General features: G+C 39.0%; 1 protein-coding gene across 1 annotated transcript in view; it reads right to left on the reverse strand.

Annotated features, from left to right (window-relative positions):
• LOC115226018 (H(+)/Cl(-) exchange transporter 7-like) overlaps nucleotides 1-26462 on the reverse strand; it is a 100444-nt gene that overhangs the window by 41381 nt on the left and 32601 nt on the right. Inside the window, exons 9-10 of the mRNA XM_036514803.1 lie at nucleotides 5709-5867; nucleotides 1852-1962 (exon numbers count right to left, since the gene is read on the reverse strand). Of these exons, the coding sequence (XP_036370696.1) occupies nucleotides 1852-1962; nucleotides 5709-5867 (270 nt within the window). The remainder of the gene's footprint in view (nucleotides 1-1851; nucleotides 1963-5708; nucleotides 5868-26462) is intronic.

Genomic DNA, 26462 nt, shown 5'->3' on the forward strand with positions numbered 1-26462 from the left:
CAAAACAAACAGATGTATTAGTATAACGCTCAGGAATAGAAAAAGTCTTTTACGTTTCGGGCCTACGCTCTTCTACAGAAAGGGATACAGAAAAAACAAGGAGCAAAACATGTATATTGTGTATATATATATATTCCGTCTTTCAGTATGTGACCTTGTGTGTACCGTTGGCGATTTTTTTTTCCTCTGTCTTCCCTTCTCGGGATCTTTCCTTCTTCTATGTTTCCGACGAAGAGCTCCGCTTGAAACGTTAGACCCTTCTTCTTCCCTTCTTTCCTGAGCATCCAATAATACTTTATTTGTTCCACGTCCTTGCGTTGTTGTTTTTTTTGTTTTCTTGTTTGGATTAACTTTATATATATATATGTATCTATATATACACACACACACATATATATATGTATGTATGTATGTATGTATGTATGTATATATATATATATATATAACGGGAAGCATTATGAAAATAGACAAAAGACGAAGGCAGGTTTACGGAAATAAACAAAAGACGAAAGCAGGTGGAATACAAACAAACAATTGTATTAGTATGGCGCTCAGGAAATATAAATAAAACAAGTCTTTAACGTTTCGAGCCTAAGCTCTTCAACAGAAAGATACACAGAGAAAAAAAACACAGAAAGAAGGAGAGAAAAAATATATGCGTGCAGAGGCTAGCGAATCAACATGGCGATCTGATTTCGGCCAGAAGTCAAAGATCAAACGTGAGACGCAATATATATATATATATATTAAATACACTGCTTTATTATGAGTTTGCTAGTGTGAACAATACTTGCAAATAAAACACAGACTGGAGTTGTAGTGCTCCAAGTAAATTATATTCCACTCGATAATTCCAATGGGGGCAATGCAAGTGGAAACGAGAGGAACATATTTAATAATCACATTCGAAAATCAAATATATACATATATCCTTCTACATCTATAAGACGGATAGTAAAATTCCAAATTCATAAATATAAAAATACACATAAATAGATAATTATCGTTGTGATGCATAAAACACAATGAATTTACATTTAAAAGTTATAATACATTGGTGTAATAAAAATTTGAGATGATAAAACATTAAAAGGGAGTATTAAAATACCATGAAAATAATACTAAAATTTTTAAATTCTATCTATAGGCCGTTTCAAAGACATGCCAAGTAATGATATATTTCATATTTCTAAAACTGACACTCCCTTCATCAGGATGTTTTTCTGATTGTATAATTTCTGTATTTGTTCTTTGTATATTGATGAATGGATAGATAGATAGATAGATAGATAGATAGATAGATAGATAGATAGATAGATAGGTAGGTAGATATAGATAGATAGATAGATAGATAGATAGATAGATATAGATAAATAGATAGATAGATATAGATAAATAAATAGATAGATAGATATAGATAAATAGATAGATAGATAGATATAGATAAATAGATAGATAGATAGATAGATAGACAGACAGATAAATAGATTAGATAGATAGAGATAGATAGATAGTGATAGATAGATAGATAGATAGATAGATAGATAGATATATTAGATAGACAGACAGATAAATAGATTAGATAGATAGAGATAGATAGATAGTGATAGATAGATAGATAGATAGATAGATAGTGATAGATAGATAGATTAGATAGATAGACAGACAGATAAATAGATTAGATAGATAGAGATAGATAGATAGTGATAGATAGATAGATAGATAGATAGTGATAGATAGATAGATAGATTAGATAGATAGACAGACAGATAAATAGATTAGATAGATAGATAAATAGATAGATAGACAGGCAGAAAAATAGACAGGAAGATAGATTGAAAAGGCTCTTACCTGAAAGATATCAAATCGAACTAAACCAGGCGATGAAAGCTGAGTAAAATGTCCGACAGCGGCGCTCAGGAAGAGATTGGTGAAAAAGGTGGCCGTCATTGCTGCAAAGACCTGTTAGATATAGGGCAGAATGTCAGGTAGAAATAAACAGGAATGAAAGGTGTTCTCGGTCGTGTGTACGATGTACATGTACTGGCAGAGCATTGGTTGCACCGACAAGGGTTCCAGTCGATCCAATCAATGGAACAGCCTGCTCGTGAAATTTACATGCAAGTGGTTGAGTATTCCACAGACATCTCTCTTTTACTCTCTTTTACTTGTTTCAGTCATTTGACTGCGGCCATGCTGGAGCACCGCCTTTAGTCCAGCAAATCGACCCTGGGACTTATTCTTTTTTGTAAGCCCAATACTTATTCTATCGGTCTCTTTTGCCGAACTGCTAAGTGACGGAGACGTAAACACACCAGCATCGGTTGTCAAGCAATGCTAGGGGGACAAACACAGACACACAAACATATACACACACATACATGTATATATATATATATATACATATATATATATATATATATGTATATATATACAAATATACGACAGGCTTCTTTCAGTTTCCGTCTACCAAATCCACTCACAAGGCATTGGTCGGCCCGAGGCTATAGCAGAAAACACTTGCCCAAGATGCCACGCAGTGGGACTGAACCCAGAACCATGTGGTTGGTTAGCAAGCTACTTACCACACAGCCACTCCTGCGTCTGTATACACTTAACACAGTTCTTAGAGATTAAGCGTGACACAGAGCGTGACAAGGCTGGCCCTTTTTGAATTACTGGTACTACTCATTTTTGCTAGCTGAGTGGACTGGAGCAACATGACATAAAGTGTCTTGCTCAAGGACGCAACGTGACACCAGGATTTGAACTCACAGCCTTAGGATTGTTAGCCAAGTACCCCTAACCACTAAGCCATGTGCCTTCTCTTAAACTGGCACTTCATCAGTTATGATGACAACGTTTCCAGTTGATCCAATCAATGGAACGCCTGCCCATGAAATTAACATGCAAGTGGCTGAGTATACTACAGACATGTATACACTTAACACAGTTCTTAAAGAGATTCAGCATGACACAGAGCGTGACAAGGCTGGCCCTTTTTGAATTACTGGTACAACTCATTTTTGCCAGCTGAGTGGAATGGAGCAACGTGAAATAAAGGGTCTAACATCTCATTTCAACAGATATATTTACCAAAATTACAGAAAAATATTTTGAAATACTAAAGAGTATGTACGCAGGAGTGGCTGTGTGGTAAGTAGCTTGTTTACCAACCGCATGGTTCCGGGTTCAGTCCCACTGCGTGGCACCTTGGGCAAGTGTCTTCTACTATAGCCCCGGGCCGACCAAAGCCTTGTGAGTGGATTTGGTAGACGGAAACTGAAAGAAGCCTGTCGTATATATGTATATATATGTATATGTATGTGTGTGTTTGTGTGTCTGTGTTTGTCCCCTTAGCATTGCTCGACAACCGATGCTGGTGTGTTTACGTCCCCGTTACTTAGCGGTTCGGCAAAAAGAGACCGATAGAATAAGTACTGGGCTTACAAAGAATAAGTCCCGGGGTCGTTTGCTCGACTAAAGGCGGTGCTCCAGCATGGCCGCAGACAAATGCCTGAAACAAGTAAAAGAGTAAAGAGAGTAAATTTATTCAATAAAATCGCCATTGGCTTCAACCATGGCCTCCAAATGACTTCAGGAAATTCTGCAGCTCTTCTGGATGGTCTCCTTGTTTAAGTTGGTTAATACTGCCATAATCCTTGCCTTCAGTTCATCTTTGGGGTTACAAGGAGGTTTGTTGGTCTCTCACTCAACTGCACCCCACATATAATAATCAAGGATTATTGTAACAGGATCTGGTATTGGTATCACTGAAAGGGTGTCGATCCGATCCCGTCACATACAATTTAGTTAGATATAACAGACGAAGTCAGGTTATCGGTGAAAGACAGCAGTTTGTTTATTAATTGCGATGGTGTACGTATATCTGATGGGAAAACGACAGCCGAATCTGTTGTACAGCTTCTCGTTCGTTGGCTGAAGTGGTTTGATGTCATCTGCGGCTAAGTCGGTGTAATTATCAGAGTCTACCAATGCACGTCTGTTCACGAGGGCTGACGTCTGGGGAGTTAGGTGGCCAGATGTTTGGAGTGGTGTGCCATAATCCTTGCCTTCAGTTCATCTTTGGGGTTACAAGGAGGTTTGTTGGTCTCTCGCTCAATTGTACCCCACACATAATAATCAAGGGGGTTGCGGTCTGGGGAGTTAGGTGGCCAGATGTTAGGAGTTATGTGGATGCAAAAATTGTCTGAGAGCTCACGACTGGATTCTCCAGCTTGTTTGACATGGTGTAGAGTCCTGTTGACAGACATACACTACCGTCAGAAATTAATTAGCACCCTTGATTTGCTCACCATGAAGCATGGTGGGGGTGGTCTGATGGTGTGAGGGGCGTTCAGCTACAGTGGTGTTGGGCGGCTATATGCTGTCGAAGGCAACATCAACGCAGCAAAGTACGTTGAGATAGTACGGGATACCTCTTTGGTGGCGAGGAGTACGTGCTGGCCAGTCACCTGACCTGAACCCTATTGAGAACCTCTGGAGTCGATTGGGTAGGGATTTGAATGTGCAGCAATACAGGAACCGACACGAGCTGTTTGGGGAACTTCTTGCTGCATGAGGGGCCATCCCTGCACAGTACCTGCAGGCACACATAGACAGCATGCCGACCCGCGTAGCAGCTGTCATTGCTGCCAAAGGAAGCGCAACAAGATATTGACTAAATTTCACGATTAATAACAATTATGTGGTGTGCTGGGATATGTTTTAATAAATTTTTGATTAAAAACGAGTTCGTTTCTGATAATAAGTTAATTAAATTAAGAAAATGTAAGAAAATGTAGAAATTTGAGAAGTGCTAATTAATTTCCGACACAAGTCACCCTCTTTTACCTAGGGCAGCACTACCTCCTCCAGGCACTTGATGTAGGCTCCGTGTTGAGTGTGAAACCATGTGGGAATATGAATGGAGGCATAATATCACCATCACACGTGATCACTCCAAACACCATGATGTTGATTGTATGTTTGATTTTTATCCCTTTAAATACATGTCCGCAAATTACACTGTCCTCAGATTGACACCCAAACACTGAAACACTGATATTGGATCTTCTGTCATGAATGCCAAGCAGTACAGCATATCGTTTTCAAATTTCTGGCGGAGTGAATTGCATCACGGTGCTGTTTTTCTCACAGATGGTGCCCGACTGACCCTACTATACTGTGTAGTTGACAAAATAAGCAATGCACATGTGCAAAATTAAAGATATAAAATGGTGACAATTTACCCATCACACCCTGAATATATATATATATATATATTTATATATATGGTGCAGGAGTGGCTGTGTGGTAAGTAGCTTGTTTACCAGCCACATGGTTCCGGGTTCAGTCCCACTGCGTGGCATCTTGGGCATGTGTCTTCTACTATAGCCTCGGGCTTACCAAAGCCTTGTGAGTGGATTTGGTAGACGGAAACTGAAAGAAGCCCATCGTATATATGTATATATATATATATGCGTGTGTGTGTTTGTCCCCCTAGCATTGCTTGACAACCGATGCTGGTTCGGCAAAAGAGACCGATAGAATAAGTACTGGGCTTACAAAAGAATAAGTCCCGGGGTCGAGTTGCTCGATTAAAGGCGGTGCTCCAGCATGGCCGCAGTCAAATGACTGAAACAAGTAAAAGAGTAAAAGAGTATATATATATATGTATAAGTGAAAAAACTATTGTAGTAACTCACCACTCTCCAAGTAAGTTCATTGCTCCAAAAACTTGCCGCTTCTTCTACACTGAACAAGGTGCCACCAACTGGTGCACCGAATGCAGCCGAGACGCCTGCAGCTGCGCCACCAGATACCAGATCCCTGACTTCATGATCCGATCGTAATTCTTCAAATAACTGTGAGAGAAGAAAGGGAAAAAATTGAAAATTATTTCAAGACAACATACATAAAGCATTATAAGAAGCAATGTGATGAAGTGGTCAATGGATAAGTAATAATAATAATGATAATAATAATAACAATACCACAGATTTGCTTGTCAGTTGTTTGACCTTAACCAGTTGAGCATGTCCCTTAGTGGCTGACGATATGTGCATCTCCGATCACGAGCAGAAGTAGTGGGGCAGCATCATAGCCGTGTGATTAAAGGAATTCTTAGAGGTTTGGATAATTCACTTTTGGAAACATAGGTGGTTCGTTCAACATCCTTAAACAACCTTTATTCAGGGATCCATGCCCTGATGCAGTACCAGGCAGTGGCTCTCATGGCTTCTGATCTTAACTGATTGGAAGTGTTATCATGTACATTGTTTTGTCTTGGTATAAAAGATGGGCTACAGCAAATATTCTGTTCAATGCCACAGATTTGCTTGTCAGTTGTTTGACCTTAACCAGTTGAGCATGTCCCTTAGTGGCTGACGATATGAGCATCTCTGATCATGAGCAGAAGTAGTGGGGGAGCATCATAGCCATGTGTTGAGAGGGATTCTTTGGGGTTTGAATAATTCACCTCTGGAAACATGGGTGGTTCTTTCAACATCCTTAAACAACCCTTATTCGGGGACCGTTTGAGCGGGATGGGCTACTCAACCTGAAGAAAATTCTAACTGGACCCCACCTGCAAGGTCATGTGCTGTTTATCTTGATATGAGATCACCATGTCGCGCACATATGGTTGTGATGCATGTGCCTGGTGTGCCCTTATCAGACGGGTAGTCATGATGGGTATATTGGGCTTCGTATATTTTACCCCAGTGTCACTTTGATGGCATGAACTGCTCTCTCACTCAATAATAATAATAATAATAATAAAGCAACCATACTCTGGGATATGCCGATACACACAGATTGAGAAGTTAAGGCCAACAGACCAGATATAGTTGTCAGAGATCATGAAGAAAAAAATGCTTTCTAATTGATGTATCAATACCGGCAGATGACAACGTGTCTCTAAAAGAAATGGAGAAACTCTCAAAATACAAAGACCTGGAAATAGAGGTAACCATAATGTGGAATCTAAAAACAGAAACAATTCCTATCATAGTAGGTGCATTAGGTATGATGAAAAAAAATTCAGACAAATACATAACAAAAACACCAGGACTTACAAACACATATAACATACAGAAAATTGCACTACTAGGCACTGCACACATCCTACGCAGAGCACTTTCCATACAATAACCATTAGAGCATCACAACAAATCACAGCACATACCCAAGACACACAGAGCTGTGCTTGGTAGTGAAGTGAAAGCATGCTATAAAAATAAAACTACTGAATAATAATAATAATAATAATAATAATAAATATAAACGTATCTGTCAAGACCTACCAAAAACTGAGCAAATATAAAGATCTTGAAATAGAAATCAGCAAAATGTGGAACCTGAAGACTAAAATAATACCTGTTGTCATAGGTGTCCTGGGAATGATAGCAAAAGGGGCTGATTGCTACCTAACTCAGATACCAGGAAACCCAAAAATGGCCGAAATTCAAAAGATAGTGCTCATGGGAGCTGCTCATATCCTACGCAAAATACTTTCTATGTAATCTCAAGTTTTAAAACACACATAATTTTCCTTTTTTTTTTTTCTTTTTTGGACATTCACTAGTACAACACCCAAAAAAACCCCAAATATATGGCACACTAGGCATAACAACAACATGAACTTCCAACCTGTTGTCTCTTGAGGTCTCTGGGTGAGACTTGGAGCCAACTTGTACAAATATAAAGCAAAAGTCAAACATAAAATAATAATAATAATAATAATAATAATCATAATAATGATTTCAAATTTTGGCACAAAGCCAGCTGTTTCAGGGTAGATTGACCCCAGTGTTCAACTAGTACTTATTTTATCAACCCCAAAAGGATGAAAGGCAAAGTTGACCTCAGCAGAATTTGAACTCAGAACGTAAAAACAAACGAAATGCTGCTTGGCATTTTCCCTGGCATGTTAAGGCAGTGGCTGTAATAGAAGTGTTATCATGTACATTGTTTTGTCTTGGTATAAAAGATGGGCTACAGCAAATATTCTGCTCAATACCACAGATTTGCTAATGCCCTGATGCAGTTCCAGGCAGTGGCTCTCATGGCTTCTGATCTTAACTGATTGGAAGTGTTATCATGTACATTGTTTTGTCATGGTATAAAAGATGGGCTACAGCAAATATTCTGCTCAATACCACAGATTTGCCTGTCAGTTGTTTGACCTTAACCAGTTGAGCATGTCCCTTAGTGGCTGACGATATGTGCATCTCTGATCACGAGCAGAAGTAGTGGGGGAGCATCATAGCCATGTGTTGAGAGGGATTTGTTGGGGTTCGAATAATTCACCTCTGGAAACATGGGTGTTTTGTTCAACACCCTTAAACAACCCTTATTCAGGGACCTTTTGAGTGGGATGGGTTACTTGAACAGAAGAAAATTCTAACTGGGCCCCACCTGCAAGGTCATGCACTGTTTATCTTGATATGAGATCACCATGTCGCGCACACATGGTTGTGATGCATGTACTTAGTGTACCCTTATCAGATGGGTAGTCATGATGGGTATACTGGGCTTCGTATATTTTACCCCAGTGTCACTTTGATGGCATGCACTGCTCTCTCACTCAATAACAATAATAATAATAATAATAATAATAATAATAATTGTCAGCACCCATTTTTATCAGAGGGTAGGCGCGGGCATGGCTGTGTGGTTAGGGAGCTTGCTTCCTAGCTACATGGTTTCGGGTTCAGTCCCACTGCGTGGCACTTTGCGTAGGTGTCTTCTGCTATAGCCCCGAGCCGACCGGAGCTTTGTGATTGAATTCGGCAGGCGGAAGTTACTGCCGTGTGTGTATATGTGCGTGTAGGTGCTTGTGCCTCTCCGAAAGAGAGAGGGGGGTGGGGCTTAGATGATTGCACTGACACCAGTTCTCAACTGGCACATTTTTTTATCCACCCTGAAAAGCTGAAAGGCAAGCACAGGAGCAAGTATTGAGAACAAATTACATCAAGCACAGAACTGACCATTCCACACGATTTGACAAATGTGGAATGTGTGGTGAAACTGGAGGAAGGGTGTGGAATGTTTTAAAGGAATGCAGCAAATTGGTTTAGAGAGAATACGAATCATGGTATAACGATATTGCCAGAATGGTCCTCTGGAAAACTATGTCAAATATTTGGATTGGAGAAGGCAAGAAGAATAGGATGGCTATGAACAAAAGATGGCAAATCAAAGATCCTTTGGGACCTTTATGGTTTAATGTGATCTTAGAATGAAACATCAGGGACCCAATATTGTGCTGGCAAACAATGGGTGATAATCATGCCTAAATATAAACATTGTTTGTCTTGGGGTCAGCAGAATTGCTGAAACAGAAGGAGAAAAACTGACAAGCTATGAAAACCTCCACCAAGGCAACACCAATGTCCTCTCATTGATTAGCCTGAGATGATTTTTAAAATGAGAATATCTGAAATGAACTCAGCCACTCTCACAAATGAGAATACTAAATATGCGCCTATTTCTTTGTTATATTTAAAGTAATTGAAAGAAACACAGAGCATCTCAACAGAAATATGGTAACGAAAGGGTTAATGCACTTCAGTATGATGCTGAATGTGACAGGGTTGTCACATTACAGGTAGAATTTTTTTTTTTAATTACAGGTAGAACTCATTTTTGCTAGCTGAAGTGAAATGAAGTGTCTTGCTCAAGGACACATATAGAACTTATTTTCGGTAGCTGAACTGAAATGAAGTCTCTTGCTTAAGGACACAATTTGATGCCGGGAATCAAATTCACTACTTTACATAATTATAGAAAAGACAACACATTTCTCAAACACAAATGACACCTGTAAAATATCACAAAATGCATAATACCAATTCATAAATTAACACAAATGTTATGCTACAAAGACATTCAAATTAACAGCATTTCTTACTGATAACAAGCTACAAGCATATAAACCTGAGAACAAGCTGCTAATGACGGGAGTGATTTACAATTTTGATTGCAAAAGTAGTAAACTTCAGGACTCCAACTGTTATAACGATTCACCATACACAAATATGAACTGTCACGTTGGTTCACCATGCATTTACAACAAGGAACAATTGTAATCATTATTAAATCTCAGAGCGAGATGTGATATGCACAGACCGGGTATTATTAAATCTCAGAGCGATATGTAAACAGTAACCGCTCGACAATGTAAAGTATAAAAGCCATCTCAATATGCTAACCACAAAGTAGGGGTATTACTGTAGCTTTTTAGCCCCAGGAGATCATCGTCTCCAGCTGGCTTTAGACACCCTTTCAGTGCCCTTGAAGTATTTGCAAAGGGAGGCCATCCCTTCCTCGCAATAATCTCGAAACCGGTCCATGCGTATCACTCAGGCTTGCGAGGAAGGGATGGCCTCCCTTTGCAAATACTTCAAGGGCACTGAAAGGGTGTCTAAAGCCAGCTGGAGACGATGATCTCCTGGGGCTAAAAAGCTACAGTAACACCCCCCCACTTTGTGGTTAGCCATATTGAGATGGCTTTTATACTTTACATTTATACTTAACAATTGTAATGTATTTGTTACACCAAAGAACAAAATGTAAATTGCATAGGGGGAAAACGATAGTCGACAACACAACTATAGTCTACAGAATTCCACAAAATTTAGACAATTCATGATGAAAGCAACACTCATAGTACATACAGCACAAAATAAACAACACAGACAACACAGACTAGGCACGAAAGAATTATAAACACCTGACCGATGGAGTGGGAGTTTAGCGGCCAAAATTCAAATTCCAGTGGTACTGTCTACAGCAATCCTATTGGCCCTGCCTACAATAAAGAGGCAGCAACACACGCCAACACCACATCATCCTGAAGATGAGTCTGAGACGGTCTAGAAATTTTGATAATAGATTAAATAATCTTGTTGTTCCAAACACATTATAAGTAATTAATATGAAAATAATGCAAATCCATGATTAAAAGGATAAGAAAAAACTAGAACATAGAGGAATATTCAACAGAACATATAACATGTGTGTGTGAATATATGTTAGTATACATGTATATATGTGTATATAGTCGTGTGTGTGTAAGTGGGTGAATAAACGATGATGATGATGATATATGTGTATATATTCATGTGTGTGTAAGTGGGTGAATATATATAGATATACATGTATATATGTGTATATATTCATGTGTGTGTAAGTGGGTGAATATATATAAATATACATGTATATATATATGTATATGTTCATGTGTGTGTAAGTGGGTGAATATATATAGATATACATGTATATATGTGTATATATTCATGTGTGTGTAAGTGAGTGAATATATATAAATATACCTGCATCTATGTGTATATAGTTGTGTGTGTGAAATATATAAATATGCATGTATATATGTGTATATATTCATGTGTGTGTAAGTGGGTGAATATATATAAATATACATGCATATATGTGTATATAATCGTGTGTGTGTAAGTGGGTGAATATATATAAATATACATGTATATATGTGTATATAATCGTGTGTGTGTGAATATATGTTAGTATACATGTATATATGTGTATATAGTCGTGTGTGTGTAAGTGGGTGAATAAACGATGATGATGATGATATATGTGTATATATTCATGTGTGTGTAAGTGGGTGAATATATATAGATATACATGTATATATGTGTATATATTCATGTGTGTGTAAGTGGGTGAATATATATAAATATACATGTATATATATATGTATATGTTCATGTGTGTGTAAGTGGGTGAATATATATAGATATACATGTATATATGTGTATATATTCATGTGTGTGTAAGTGAGTGAATATATATAAATATACCTGCATCTATGTGTATATAGTTGTGTGTGTGAATATATATAAATATGCATGTATATATGTGTATATATTCATGTGTGTGTAAGTGGGTGAATATATATAAATATACATGCATATATGTGTATATAATCGTGTGTGTGTAAGTGGGTGAATATATATAAATATACATGCATATATGTGTATATAATCGTGTGTGTGTGAATATATATTAATATACATGCATATATGTGTATATATTCATGTGTGTGTAAGTGTGTGAATATATATAAATATATATGTGTATATAGTCGTGTGTATGTGTGTGAATATATAGTAATATACATGTATACATGTGTATATATTCATGTATGTAAGTGGGTGAATATATATAAATATACATGCATATATGTGTATATAGTTGTGTGTATGTGTGAACATATATTTATATGCATGTATATATGTGTATATATTCATGTGTGTGTAATTAGGTGAATATATATAAATATACATGCATATATGTGTATATAGTTGTGTGTATGTGTGTGAATATATATTAATATATATGTTTATGTGTATATAGTCGTGTGTGTGTAAGTGGGTGAATATATTAATATACATGTATATATGTGTATATAGTCGTGTGTGTCTGAATATATATTAGTACACATGTATATATGTGTATATAATCGTGTGTGTGTGTGTGTGAATATATATTAATATACATGTATACATGTGTGTGTAAGTGAGTGAATATATATAAATATACATGTATACATGTGTAAGTGAGTGAATATATATAAATATACATGTATATATGTATATACATTCGTGTGTGTTGCAGCCAGTTTTTTTTTAACTGAGAAGCTGTAAAACACTGTTGTCTTCCCTTAATTTATCTCCTTTCCCCTTTTCCCTTAAGAGGGGCTCTGTATGAATCGTTGGATTTTCCACAGCAACTTCACTACAATTTTTTATCAGTTTCACTACTTAATAAAAGTCTTGCCAATGCAAACCCACACCAGCCTCTTTGGTATCTGTTAGATCATAAGTATGTATGTGTATGTGTATATATGTATACATGAACATCGAAATAAATATCAATGGAAATAGTAGTTGTGATACCTGTGCCGGTGGCACATAAAAAGTACCATCTGAACGCTGCCGTTGCCAGTGCCGCCTCGACTGGCCTCTGTGCCGGTGGCACATAAAAGGCACCATCCGAACGTGGCCGATGCCAGCGCTGCCTCGACTGGCCTCTGTGCCGGTGGCACATAAAAGGCACCATCCAAACCTGGCCGATGCCAGCGCTGCCTTGGCTGGCTTCCGTGCCGGTGGAACGTTAAAAGCACCATCCGAACGCGGCCATTGCCAGTGCCGCCTCGACTGGCTTCTGTGTCGGTGGCACATAAAAAGCACTATCCGAACGTGGCCGATGCCAGCGCTGCCTCGAGTGGCTTCTCTGCCGGTGGCACATAAAAGGCACTCTCCGAACGTGGCCGATACCAGCGCCGCTTTGGCTGGCCTCCGTGCCGGTGGCACATTAAAAGCACCAACCGATCGTGGCCGATGTCAGACTCCCCTGGCATCTGTGCAGGTGGCACGTAAAAGGCACCCACTACACTCGCGGAGTGGTTGGCGTTAGGAAGGGCATCCAGCTGTAGAAACACTGCCAGACCAGACTGGAGCCTGGTGCAGCCTCCTGGCTCCCCAGATCCCTGGTCGAACTGTCCAACCCGTGCTAGCGCAGAAAACGGACGTTAAACGATGATGATGATGATGATGAGGATGAGGATGAAGGGATGCTGAAAAGATCCTGGCTTTTGTTAACACACACACGCACATATACTCTGCATAATATAAGATATTCAATAGGCTTCTTTCGGTTTCTACCATCTCCTCTCAATAGGCCTAGGGTTATAGGGCTATAGCAGAAAACAGCTAGCAATGCTTATAAGTAGAATATTTATGTATTTATTTCATTGACGATGATGACGATGACGATGATGGTTTCATTGTAACATAAATACACACATGTATACACAAACACACACACACACACACACAATATATACTGTGCGTATAAAAGATTATAATACAAAATGTCTCCATGTCAAGAACATCTGCTTGTTCATATTTACAAAATGGGATTTTTTTTTTTTCCTCTGTGTTTTATTTCGAGTGCAACATACATAGCAATTGAAAATTCTAGTAAATTCTATTTGCAGAGTAAACAACATATATCAAAACGGAAGCCTGAAGAAAAATTTGATATAAATTTTTTTATTCTATACTAGCAGTATCGCCCGGCGTTGCTCAGGTTTGTAAGGGAAATAACTATAAAGCATTTTTAGAGAGTTATAGCCAAAAAATAGCAAAGAAATGGAAAAAAAATGATGGTAAATTTTTTTTTTGAGAGTAATAAAAGGTTGAGTTGCGTCCCCTAGACAGTCTGTGGTTTGTTTTTTTTTATTCTCGACCCCATGTCGAATTTATCGATTTTTTTCAGAACTGGGGGAACTTTTCAAAATTTTCGCTGCGTTAGTTTTGAATTATGACATTGGGCTATGTGTGTGTCAAGTTTCATCAGAATCGGTTGAAAGCCGTGGTCAGGGTGAGGGTACGAGAAAACAGACACACAGAAACACGCACAGACAAACTGCCGTTTATATAGAGAGAGATTCCGTGTATTTCAGACAGAAATTCAAAAATCTTTGTCTGAAGAATTATGAATCGGAGATTCAGTTTTGCTTAGACATTATGAGACTAACAGCCTTGTGTAGAACTCAATATACATGTTTTGGAATGACCTACTGGCTCAGTGGTTAGAGCGTCGAGCTTACGATCGTGAGGTTGTGAGCTTGAATCCCGGACCGGGCTGCGTGTTGTGTTCTTGAGCAAGACACTTTATTTATTATTTATAACAAGACACCGGCGTCTGGCGACAGACTTGGTAAACGCCCACAAAGTTGTCAACCACCTCACCAATAACAAAACTGAACACCTTTTTGATCTCCATGTGTCTAACACACGTGGACATTCTAGTAAATTCTATTTGCAGAGTAAACAAAATATCGATACGGAAGCCTGAAGAAAAATTTGATGTAAATTTTTTTTATTCTATATTCCGTGTATTTCAGACAGAAATTCAAAAATCTTTGTCTGAAGAATTATGAATCGGAGATTCAGTTTTGCTTATTGAACCAATCTGCAAATTGAAACAATTTGCAAATTGAACCAATCCTATGACTGGCACCCGGCAGATGCCAGGACCCCTGGACTGGAGATACGTAAAAAGCACTATCCGAATCGTGGCCGATGCCAGCGCCGCCTCGACTGGCTTCTGTGTCGGTGGCATGTAAAAAGCACCATCCGAATCGTGGCCGAAGCCAGTGCCGCCTCGACTGGCTTCCGTGTCGGTGGCACGTAAAAAGCACCATCCGAATCGTGGCCGATGCCAGCGCCGCCTCGACTGGCTTCTGTGTCGGTGGCATGTAAAAAGCACCATCCGAATCGTGGCCGAAGCCAGTGCCGCATCGACTGGCTTCCGTATCGGTGGCATGTAAAAAGCACCATCCGAATCGTGGCCGAAGCCAGTGCCACCTCGACTGGCTTCCGTGTCGGTGGCACGTAAAAAGCACCATCCGAATCGTGGCCGAAGCCAGTGCCGCCTCGACTGGCTTCCGTGCAGGTGGCATGTAAAAAGCACCATCCGAATCATGGCCGATGCCAGTGCCGCCTCGACTGGCTTCCGTGCAGATGGCACGTAAAAAGCACCATCCGAATCGTGGCCGAAGCCAGTACCGCCTCGACTGGCTTCCGTGCAGGTGGCACATAAAAAGCACCATCCGAATCGTGGCCGATGCCAGTGCCGCCTCGACTGGCTTCCGTGCAGGTGGCACGTAAAAAGCACCATCCGAATCGTGGCCGAAGCCAGTGTCGCCTCGACTGGCTTCTGTGCAGGTGGCACGTAAAAAGCACCATCCGAATCGTGGCCGAAGCCAGTGTCGCCTCGACTGGCTTCCGTACAGGTGGCACGTAAAATGCACCAATCCGACCGTGGCCGATGCCAGCCTCACCTGGCTCCAGTGCAGGTGGCACGTAAAAAGCAACCACTACACTCACGGAGTGGTTGGCATTAGGAAGGGCATCCAGCTGTAGAAACATTGCCAGATAAGACCGGAGCCTGGTGCAGCCTCCTGGCTTCCCAGAACCCCGGTCGAACCGTCCAACCCATGCTAGCATGGAGAACGGATGTTAAACGATGATGATGATGATGATGATGATTATGAGACTAACAGCCCTGTGTAGAACTCAATATACATGTTTTAGAATGACCTACTGGCTCAGTGGTTAGAGCGTTGAGCTTACGATCGTGAGGTTGTGAGCTCGAATCCCGGACCGGGCTGCGTGTTGTGTTCTTGAGCAAGACACTTTATTTCACGTTGCCCCAGTTCACTCAGCTGTAGAAATGAGTTGCGACGTCACAGGTGCCAAGCTGTATCGGCCCCTTTGCCTTTCCCTTTGATAACACTGGTGACGTGGAGAGGGGAGGCCGGCAAGCATGGGCGACTGCTGGTCTTCCATAAAACAACCTTGCCCAGACTTGTGCCTCAGAGGGTAACTCTCTAGGTGCAAACCCATGGTCAGTGTCTGACCGAAGGGGGTCACAAAAAAAAAAAAAACTAGATGAGAATACAGCAGTTATAAGAAAAAGAGATGGCAAAGGAATAAATGATTATCTTATGCACTTCATTAGCTTACAGTTGTTTCTGCCATAAAATGCAGTGGACTCATCTTTAAGTACCTGACTAACACCTTACAGCTTCATCAGAGCCTTGAATATAAAGTGCAATTTATTTGAAGCTATGGTCAGTGTCTGACCGAAGGGGGGTCACAAAAAAAAAACTAGATGAGAATACAGCAGTTATAAGAAAAAGAGATGGCAAAGGAATAAATGATTATCTTATGCACTTCATTAGCTTAAAGCTGTTTCTGCCATAAAATGCAGTGGACTCATATTTAAGTACCTGACTAACACCTTACAGCTTCATCAGAGCCTTGAATATAAAGTGCAATTTATTTGAAGCTATAAGATGTTACTCAGACAATCACCAATGTGTCCACTGCATCATATAGCAGAAACATCTGTAAGGCAGTGAAGTGTATAACATAACTATCATTTTTTTCCTGTGTCATTTCATTTTCTTATCACCCCTCTATATTCATCTGACACTTCATTCTGAAACATACGTAAATTGAGTTCGCCTCCAGGTTGTATGTTACCTTTCTACATTTACACCTTTGTAACTCCTATTCTGTAATGAAACATGTGTGTGGCTGTGTGGTAAGTAGCTTGCTAACCAAACACATGGTTCCGGGTTCAGTCCCACTGCGTGGCATCTTGGGCAAGTGTCTTCTACTATAGCCCCGGGCCGACCAATGCCTTGTGAGTGGATTTGGTAGACGGAAACTGAAAGAAGCCTGTCGTATATATATATATATGTATGTATGTGTGTGTCTGTGTTTGTCCCCCCAGCATTGCTTGACAACCGATGCTGGTGTGTTTACGTCCCCGTCACTTAGCGGTTCGGCAAAAGAGACCGATAGAATAAGTACTGGGCTTACAAAAGAATAAGTCCCGGGGTCGATTTGCTCGACTAAAGGCGATGCTCCAGCATGGCCGCAGTCAAATGACTGAAACAAGTAAAAGAGTAACAAGGAATTACAAATATACCAAATTTTTCCAGTCTTTTGCTTTGATACATGTATGTCACAAGGGGTCAGAGGCCCTTTCCAAGTCGTGGGCTCATAAATTCAGTTTCCCCCATCCACCATCGGATGGGATGCTGGTTTCTCACAGTATTACTCTCTCTTTTACTTGTTTCAGTCATTTGACTGTGGCCATGCTGGAGCACCGCCTTTAGTCGAGCACATCGACTCCAGGACTTACTTTCTGTAAGCCTAGTACTTATCCTTATTTCTTTATTGCCCACAAGGGGCTGAAACATAGAGGGGACAAACACGGACATTAAGTCGATTACATCGACCCCAGTGCATAACTGGTACTTATTTAATCGACCCCAAAAGGATGAAAGGTAAAAATCGACCTCGGCAGAATTTGAACTCAGAACATAGTGGCAGACGAAATACCTATTTCTTTACTACCCACAAGGGGCTAAACACAGAGGGGACAAACAAGGACACACAAGGACATTAAGTCGATTACTTCGATCTCAGTGCATAACTGGTACTTATTTAATCGATCCCGAAAGGATGAAAAGCAAAGTCGACCTCGGCGGAATTTGAACTCAGAACGTAACGGAAGACGAAATATGGCTACGCATTTCACCCGGCTTGCTAACGTTTCTGCCAGCTTGCCGCCTTAGTACTTATCCTATCAGTCTCTTTTGCTGAACCACTAAGTTACAGGGATGTAAACACACCAGCATCACTTGTCAAGTGATGTTGGAGGGACAAACACAGACACACAAACATATACACACACACACATACATATATATATATATCATCATCATCATCATCATCGTTTAGCGTCCGCTTTCCATGCTGGCATGGGTTGGACGGTTCGACCGGGGTCTGGGAAGCCAGAAGGCTGTACCAGGCCCAGTCTGATCTGGCAATGTTTCTATGGCTGGATGCCCTTCCTAACGCCAACCACTCTGTGAGTGTAGTGGGTGCTTTTTACGTGCCACCGGCACAGGTGCCAGACGTGGCTGGCAAACGGCCACGGTCGGATGGTGCTTTTTTACGTGCCACTGGCACGGAAGCCAGTCGGGGAGGGTCTGGCAAGGGCCACGTTCGGATGGTTCTCTTATTTGCCACCGGTATCACTGGTATCACAGCTACAATTTCCATTCATGTTGATTGATTTTCATTTTTGATTTTTTGATTTACTCTCTTACTTGTTTCAGTCATTTGACTGCGGCCATGCTGGAGCACCGCCTTTAGTTGAGCAAATCGACCCCGGGACTTATTCTTTTGTAAGCCCAGTACTTATTCTATCAGTCTCTTTTGCCGAACCGCTAAGTGACGGGGACGTAAACACACCAGCATCGGTTGTCAAGCAATGCTAGGGGGACAAACACAGACAAACAAACACACACACATACATATATATATATACATATATATGACAGGTTTCTTTCAGTTTCCGTCTACCAAATCCACTCACAAGGCATTGGTCGGCCCGGGGCTATAGCAGAAGACACTTACCCAAGATGCCACGCAGTGGGACTGAACCCGGAACCATGTGGTTGTTTAGCAAGCTACTTACCACACGGCCACTCCTGCGCCTTTAATATTTATTCAAATATTATACACAATCAAAATATTTTCATACTTGAAATTCTCAAAACTCTTACATTACAGAAACAAAAAACTGGTTATATATATATAAAAAATGCCAAAGATTCTATATCAGAAATATCATGGCTCCTAGCAATCGTAATTATAGAAAAGTTTCCTCACGTCTTCATTATAAAAATTGGTACTCAAACACTGATGTTTACATAAGGCTGTCTCCAATACAGACATCGCCAGCATGAATTAAATTCAAATTTTCTATAATTAAAGCATTATTATGGTTTGAAATTGTTCATCATATGTCTATGATTGTTCACTCAACTGATGGAATGTTTTCAGGGCATTGACCATTCAAACGATGTTACAATGTTTTTCTTCAATGTTAAACAGAATTGCAGAGCACTGTTCTTTACATTTATAATAATTAGTAATGTTTTACATGTATATAGGCTCAGGAGTGGCTGTGTGGTAAGTAGCTTGCTAACCAACCACATGGTTCCGGGTTCAGTCCCACTGCGTGGCATCTTGGGCAAGTGTCTTCTACTATAGTCCTGGGCTGACCAATGCCTTGTGAGTGGATTTGGTAGACGGAAACTGAAAGAAGCCTGTCGTATATATGTGTATATATATATATGTGTGTGTATGTGTTTGTGTGTCTGTGTTTGTCCCCCTAGCATTGCTTGACAACAGATGCTGGTGCGTTTACGTCCCCGTCAGTTAGCGGTTCGGCAAAAAGAGACCAATAGAATAAGTACTGGGCTTACAAAAGAGTAAGTCCCGGGGTCGATTCGCTCGACTAAAGGCGGTGCTCCAGCATGGCCGCAGCCAAAGGACTGAAACAAGTAAAAGGGTAAAAGAGAGAGTAATGTATACATATTTAGTCTGATCAATAAGTATCCGGACTGTTGCCATAGTAACGAAGCTAAAGCATGCAGGGTGAAGCCGCTTGCTACAGATCAAGTATGAACTCTGCTGTATATGCGCTCTAAGTTTTAACATTCTAGCTCACCCTCTGCTGTTTACAGCAGTGCTTGGAAGGAAGGTGTGTAGCGTGTGATTGGCACATTGACCCTGACAGAGAAAGTTGAGCAGAGAATCTGCATCAAATTTTGCCAAAAGCTTGGTGATACCTGCTCAGAGGCCTACGCAAAGTTTTCAAAGAGCTTTCATCATTCTTGACACAATCATGGAGAAACCCGAGTGTCTTTTTGGTCAGCTGAAAGCAGTTTTGACACAAACTTGGTAGCGATAATCAACAGAACTGAACTGTAACTAATCTGCACATCCTCTGATATCTCACGGATGGCGATTCGACAATTTCTCCTCACAGCTGCATGTACTGGTGGCAAATCTTCCACCAAACCTTAGTCACAGTTTATGTTCCTAATACTAGCTGAATGATAACTAAGTTATTTTACTAAATTCTTTATTATATTTAAAGTAATTGAAAGAAACAGAGTATCTCAACAGAAATATGGTAACAAAAGGGTTAAAGTCACCATGATATTTTTAACCCTTTTGATACCAACCTGGCTGAAACCAACTCTGGTTCTGTAGTACAAATGTCTTGTTTTCAGAAGTTTTGAATTAAAATCTTCCACCAAACCTTAGTCACAATTTTTGTTCCTAAGACTAGCTTAATGATAACTAAGTTATTGTACTCAATTCTTTGTTATATTTAAAATTAACTGAAAGAAACACAGAGCATCTCAAAATAAATACGGTAATGAAAGGGCAAAGATTTATATATAAAGAAAGAATATTATTGTTGTTATGTAATGTTAAGAGAGTGTTCTTATGCAGAACTTAAAGAAATAATGGCTATATGTTATAGAGAGTTATCTGAAGTTATTTTTTAGTGTATAGTTTTTTGTAATAGATTATGAAAAAGGCTAAAGTGAAAATCAATAATGTTACAAATTTAATATCTAAGTATACTATATGTTACTAATTTCATTGGTGATGTAAATTTAAGTAATGTAATTAGAAATGAAAAAAAAGAAACTAAAACTTTTTGCTGGAAAATGTTAGACATATAAATGTCAAAATTTATTATAAACTTGGTAAGAAGATAAGTAGTACTATATTTAATTATAATAAGCTCCTATCAAATGTCAATCTCAAAAGTTTTAAAGAAATATATATAGGAGATTGCAAATATAATAATTTGGAGTTTCGCTATAAAGAAAGAGATGTTTATACAGGAAATTTAGATATTAAAAATGAGAAACTGAGGGAGGTTTTGAGCAAAGGGACGAAATATCGAGAACAAGGTAAAATTATCTTTATATATAAAAAAGAGAGGTTGTGTGTCTGTCTCCTACGATTTAGATTCCTAACTACTCCCACATTTTGCAGTGCAGTTTAAGCAAATTCGGGTATCTTATAGTCGTGATTCACATCGAGCCCTTCTGGGTATTAGCGCGCGTCTACGATTTAAAAATAAATTTACCATCATTTTTTTCCATTTTAATGCATTTTTTCGCTATTATATAAGGGAAGTAACTCTCTAAAAATGCTTATATAGTTATTTCCCTTACAAACCCGAGCAACGCCGGGCAATACTGCTAGTTTCATTATAATAAGCTCCTATCAAATGTCAGTCTCAAAAGTTTTAAAGAAATATATCTCGGAGATTGCAAATATAATAATTTGGAGTTTCGCTATAAAGAAAGAGATGTTTATACAGGAAATTTAGATATTAAAAATGAGAAACTTAGGGAGGTTTTGGGTTCCGGGTTCAGTCCCACTGCGTGGCATCTTGGGCAAGTGTCTTCTGCTATAGCCCCGGGCTGACCAATGCCTTGTGAGTGGATTTGGTAGACGGAAACTGAAAGAAGCTTGTCGTATATATGTATATATATATATACATATATATATGTGCGTGTGTGTGTTTGTGTGTCTGTGTTTGTCCCCCTAGCATTGCTTGACAAACGATGCTGGTGTGTTTACTTCCCCGTCACTTAGCGGTTTGGCAAAAGAGACCGATAGAATAAGTACTGGGCTTACAAAGAATAAGTCCCGGGGTTGATTTGCTCGACTAAAGGCGGTGCTCCAGCATGGCCGCGGTCAAATGACTGAAACAAGTAAAAGAGATAAAAGAGAGATATTGTTGTATTTAGGAATGGTCATTTTTGCCAGTTTAGCCAATAAAAACACACGCACTATATATTTGGTGTTACTTTGCTTCAGTGTTATTAATTTTTACATTAATTTTAATCTTATTTCGACCATTCCTACAACAATAACTGTTTCAACACACGATTTCACATCAAAAATCTTGCAAAACAAATTTATTAAATATAATTTATAGAAAACAATTGCAGCATGGAAGGTGTTTATAAGACATTTAAAACGACACAGAAACAGTGACAAAATTCCATGAACATTTCACAGTCTCAAAGCGATGAAAATATTTTAACAAATTAAAATTTAAATGTTGAAGTGAATCTCATGGTTTTTGTGTTTTTAAATGGCTTATAAACACCTTCCACGCAGCGATTGTTTTTATTTCAGCAAATGATCTCAGATCAGGTCACTTGCTATGCAAGTACATCTTTGTAATTTAAAGAAAGTTATATTAAAAGCCATTAAGGATTTTATAACTGAATTAAATCTCAAATATAAAGTTAAATTGGTGGAATCCAAAAGCTGGGTTAGTAAATTTACTTTTGTGGTATTTAAGTACATAAAGAAATTTAATAAGTGGATAGGAAAAGATTCAGTTTTGAATAAACCACTAGTTAATGGGTATATAAATGAATTACATGAAAAGTGTGTGATAGTGCCAGCAGATAAAGCAGTAGGGAATTTTGTAGTAATTTGTAAAAAATATTATATGCCGATGCCAGCGCCGCCCCGACTGGCTTCTGTGCCGGTGGCACATAAAAAGCACCATCCAAACGTGGCCGATGCCAGCGCCGCCCTGACTGGCTCCATCCGAACGTTGCCAGAGCCACCTTGGCTGGCTTCCATGCCGCTGGCATGTTAAAAGCTCCAACCGATCGTGACCAATGCTGGACCCCGCCTGGCACCTGTGTAGGTGGCACGTAAAAAGCACCCACTTCACTCGCGGAGTGATTGGCGTTAGGAAGGGCATCCAGCCGTAGAAACTCTGCCAGATCAGACTGGAGCCTGGAGCAGCCCCTGGCTTCCCAGACCCCCGTTGAACCGTCCAACCCGTGCTAGCATGGAAAGCAGACGTTAAATGATGATGATGATGATGATAGGAAAAGATTCAGTTTTTATTTAAACCACTAGTTAATGGGTATATAAATGAATTACATGAAAAGTGTGTGATAATGCCATCAGATAAAGCAGCAGGGAATTTCGTAGTAATTTGTAAAAAATATTATATGTAGGTGAGGAGTTAGGAGTAGATAAAGAATTTAAGTTTATAGATAATAACACATACAAAGTTATACAGGAAAATGTTAACGAGATATTTAATAGACTTATACCCACAATAGAAGCCTGAGTGGTTTAGAAGTGGAAGAAAAAGATAAATATATATATCTCAACTTGTTTGGATTCCTAAACTGCTTACAGTTAATTTTAAATGTAGATTCATAATAAGAGCTAGAAGTTGTACAAATAAACAGCTATCTATATTGGTTAAAAAGTAGTTAGAACATTTTTTAAGAAGCATTCTGATAAGATTTATAACATTTTGGGAATTGATAGTTTTTGGAGCGTTAGATCAATGAAGATATTTCTGGAAAGACTGATTGAATGCAAAAAAGTTAAGAGTATGTATGGGTATGATTTTTTGATGCTTTATACAAACTTAAATCTTAACCTTTTCTTTACTGTATTTATTTTGGGATGCTCTGTGTTTCTTTCAATTAATTTTAAGTATAACAAAGAATTTAGAAAAATAACTTAGTTATCATTAAGCTAGTGTTAGGAACATAAATTGTGACTAAGGTTTGGTGGAAGATTTTAAGTCAGAACTTATGAAAGCAAGACATTTGTACTCAGAGCCAGAGCCAGGTTGGTAATGAAAGGGTTAAACACACCTCTACATTTGGGCAGATGCACATTAGAAGCAGTTGGAAGGGTGTGTATTGAAGGAAATTTAGGCTATTATTTCTAGCATATAGAGTGGCCAGATTGAGGTCTCCTTCTCTCATGTCTTCTGCTGATTATTTTTCTTCTTAACCCTTTTGTTAACCATATTTCTGTTGAGATGCTCTGTGTTTCTTTCAATTAATTTTAAGTATAACAAAGAATTTAGAAAAATAACTTAGTTATCATTAAGCTAGTGTTAGGAACATAAATTGTGATTAAGGTTTGGTGGAAGATTTTAATTCAGAACTTTTGAAAACAAGACATTTGTACTACAGAACCAGGGGCAGTTTCAGCAGGGTTGGTATGGAAAGGGTTCAAAAATATCATGGTGACTTTAACCCTTTTGTTACCATATTTCTGTTGAGATGCTCTGTGTTTCTTTCAATTAATTTTAAATATAACAAAGAATTTAGTAAAATAACTTAGTTATCATTCAGCTGGTATTAGGAACATAAATTGTGACTTAAGGTTTGGTGGAAGATTTTAATTCAGAAATTTTGAAAACAAGACGTTTGTACTACAGAACCAGGGGCGGTTTCAGTAGGGTTGGTATGGAAAGGGTTAAGTTTAGCCCAAATGAATGAAACTTCCTGCAGGGGTTATGTGTGTGCATCAGGTGAACAGGTGCAAAAGGAAGGTGTGTGTCTTTGAAGTAAACAAAATGAGTGAATCGATTCCTAGCTAAAAAAAATTATTCACTGGACTTAATTTGTCATTGGTATGCATAATTCTTCACTACATACAAAATGTTGACAACTGTCATGAGTTGCTAGAAATACGAACAGGGTACATCTGTGGAAGTGATGTGTCAGAAATCAATGTTTGTGTGTGTGTGTGTGTGTGTGTATATGTGTGTGTGCGCGCGTGTGTGTGTATGTGTGTGTGTGTGCGTGTGCGTGTGTGTGTGTGTGTGTAGTTCATCTGAGATCAGTAATCTACCGTGGAACTTTGAACATTTCTCTCGGTCTCTGCGGTCTGCGAAAACCTTCTGTCGGCATGTAGACCTTTCACGTCAGCCTGCTAGGCCTTTCTTCTTGTCTCTCCCTCTGATGACCACCATATTTATAAGAATTGTGGCAGCTAGAAGGACAGACATACTGCAGAAGAGTTTGTACCTAAATAGGTCAGCTCCTGTCCATTTGAACTTTGCCTGACATGGCTGAGGTTGTAGGTCAAAGGGAGATGACCAATCACTTTTTGACAGGACAAAGAAAACCTTTTGGATCTTTTCGGTTTGAACGGCAGTTTTTAACATAATTTCTAGGTAACTAAAAAATGTTAAACTTTGTATACTGGTAGAATGTGTTTATAAAACATCTTTTTGTCTTGGTTTTATTGAGAAAATTCTATAGTTTGTAAGATATTTGTTGTTTTTTATTTCTTCAATTTCTGCAATTTCAACCAATCAATGACGTCCATTGAGGTAAAAAAACATTCTGTGCCGTATGAATATGTCCCTCGTTTAAGAAACAGATTGGGTTTATTTACATTTCTGAAGAAAAAAAGATACCCTTCCCCTCACCCCCACCCCTAACCCTAACCCTAAAACAGATTGAAATGCAATAGATCGATACTAGGGTCATAATTATGGGTGACAATTTCATATGACACCGCTAGAGAAAACTGCCGTTCAAACCGAAAAGATCCAACCTTTTTTCACGCCTATTGATCGTGGTGGTTTGGCTGATGGTTTGGACAACCGAGAATTCTTAGATTCAGTTTTGAATCTAGGCTTGGAGATGGAAGTGTTAATTGTTACAATCCTTTCTAACCATATTTCTATTCTTTATCCTATTTCTATGGCTACATTTCCTTCTAATCACTGGTTGTGAGAAATATATTCCTCCTGTATCATTATTACTAGATATGTTCCCTACACCTAAAATTTTATCATTAAAGCCTTGAGGGTATATGCTACATAATACCTTAATCCCAAGCCATTCTTCTGAAAGTCTCTGCTTAACATTATCTATACTGTTATTTATTTGACCAATTTTAAAATTTTACAGTTTTCAAACCCTAAGCTATGCTCTCTAAAGTGTTTGTTACCCAATTTAACCCTTTCGTTACTGTATCTATTTTGAGATGCTCTGTGTTTCTTTCAATTACTTTAAATATAACAAAGAATTTAGTAAAATAAGTTAGTTATCATTAAGCTAGTGTTAGGAACAGAAATTGTGACTAAGGTTTGGTGGAAGATTTTAATTCAAAACTTATGAAAACAAGACATTTGTACTCAGAGCCAGAGCC

Source organism: Octopus sinensis, linkage group LG29 (assembly GCF_006345805.1).
Source record: "Octopus sinensis linkage group LG29, ASM634580v1, whole genome shotgun sequence".
NCBI classification, from domain to species: Eukaryota; Metazoa; Mollusca; class Cephalopoda; order Octopoda; family Octopodidae; genus Octopus; species Octopus sinensis.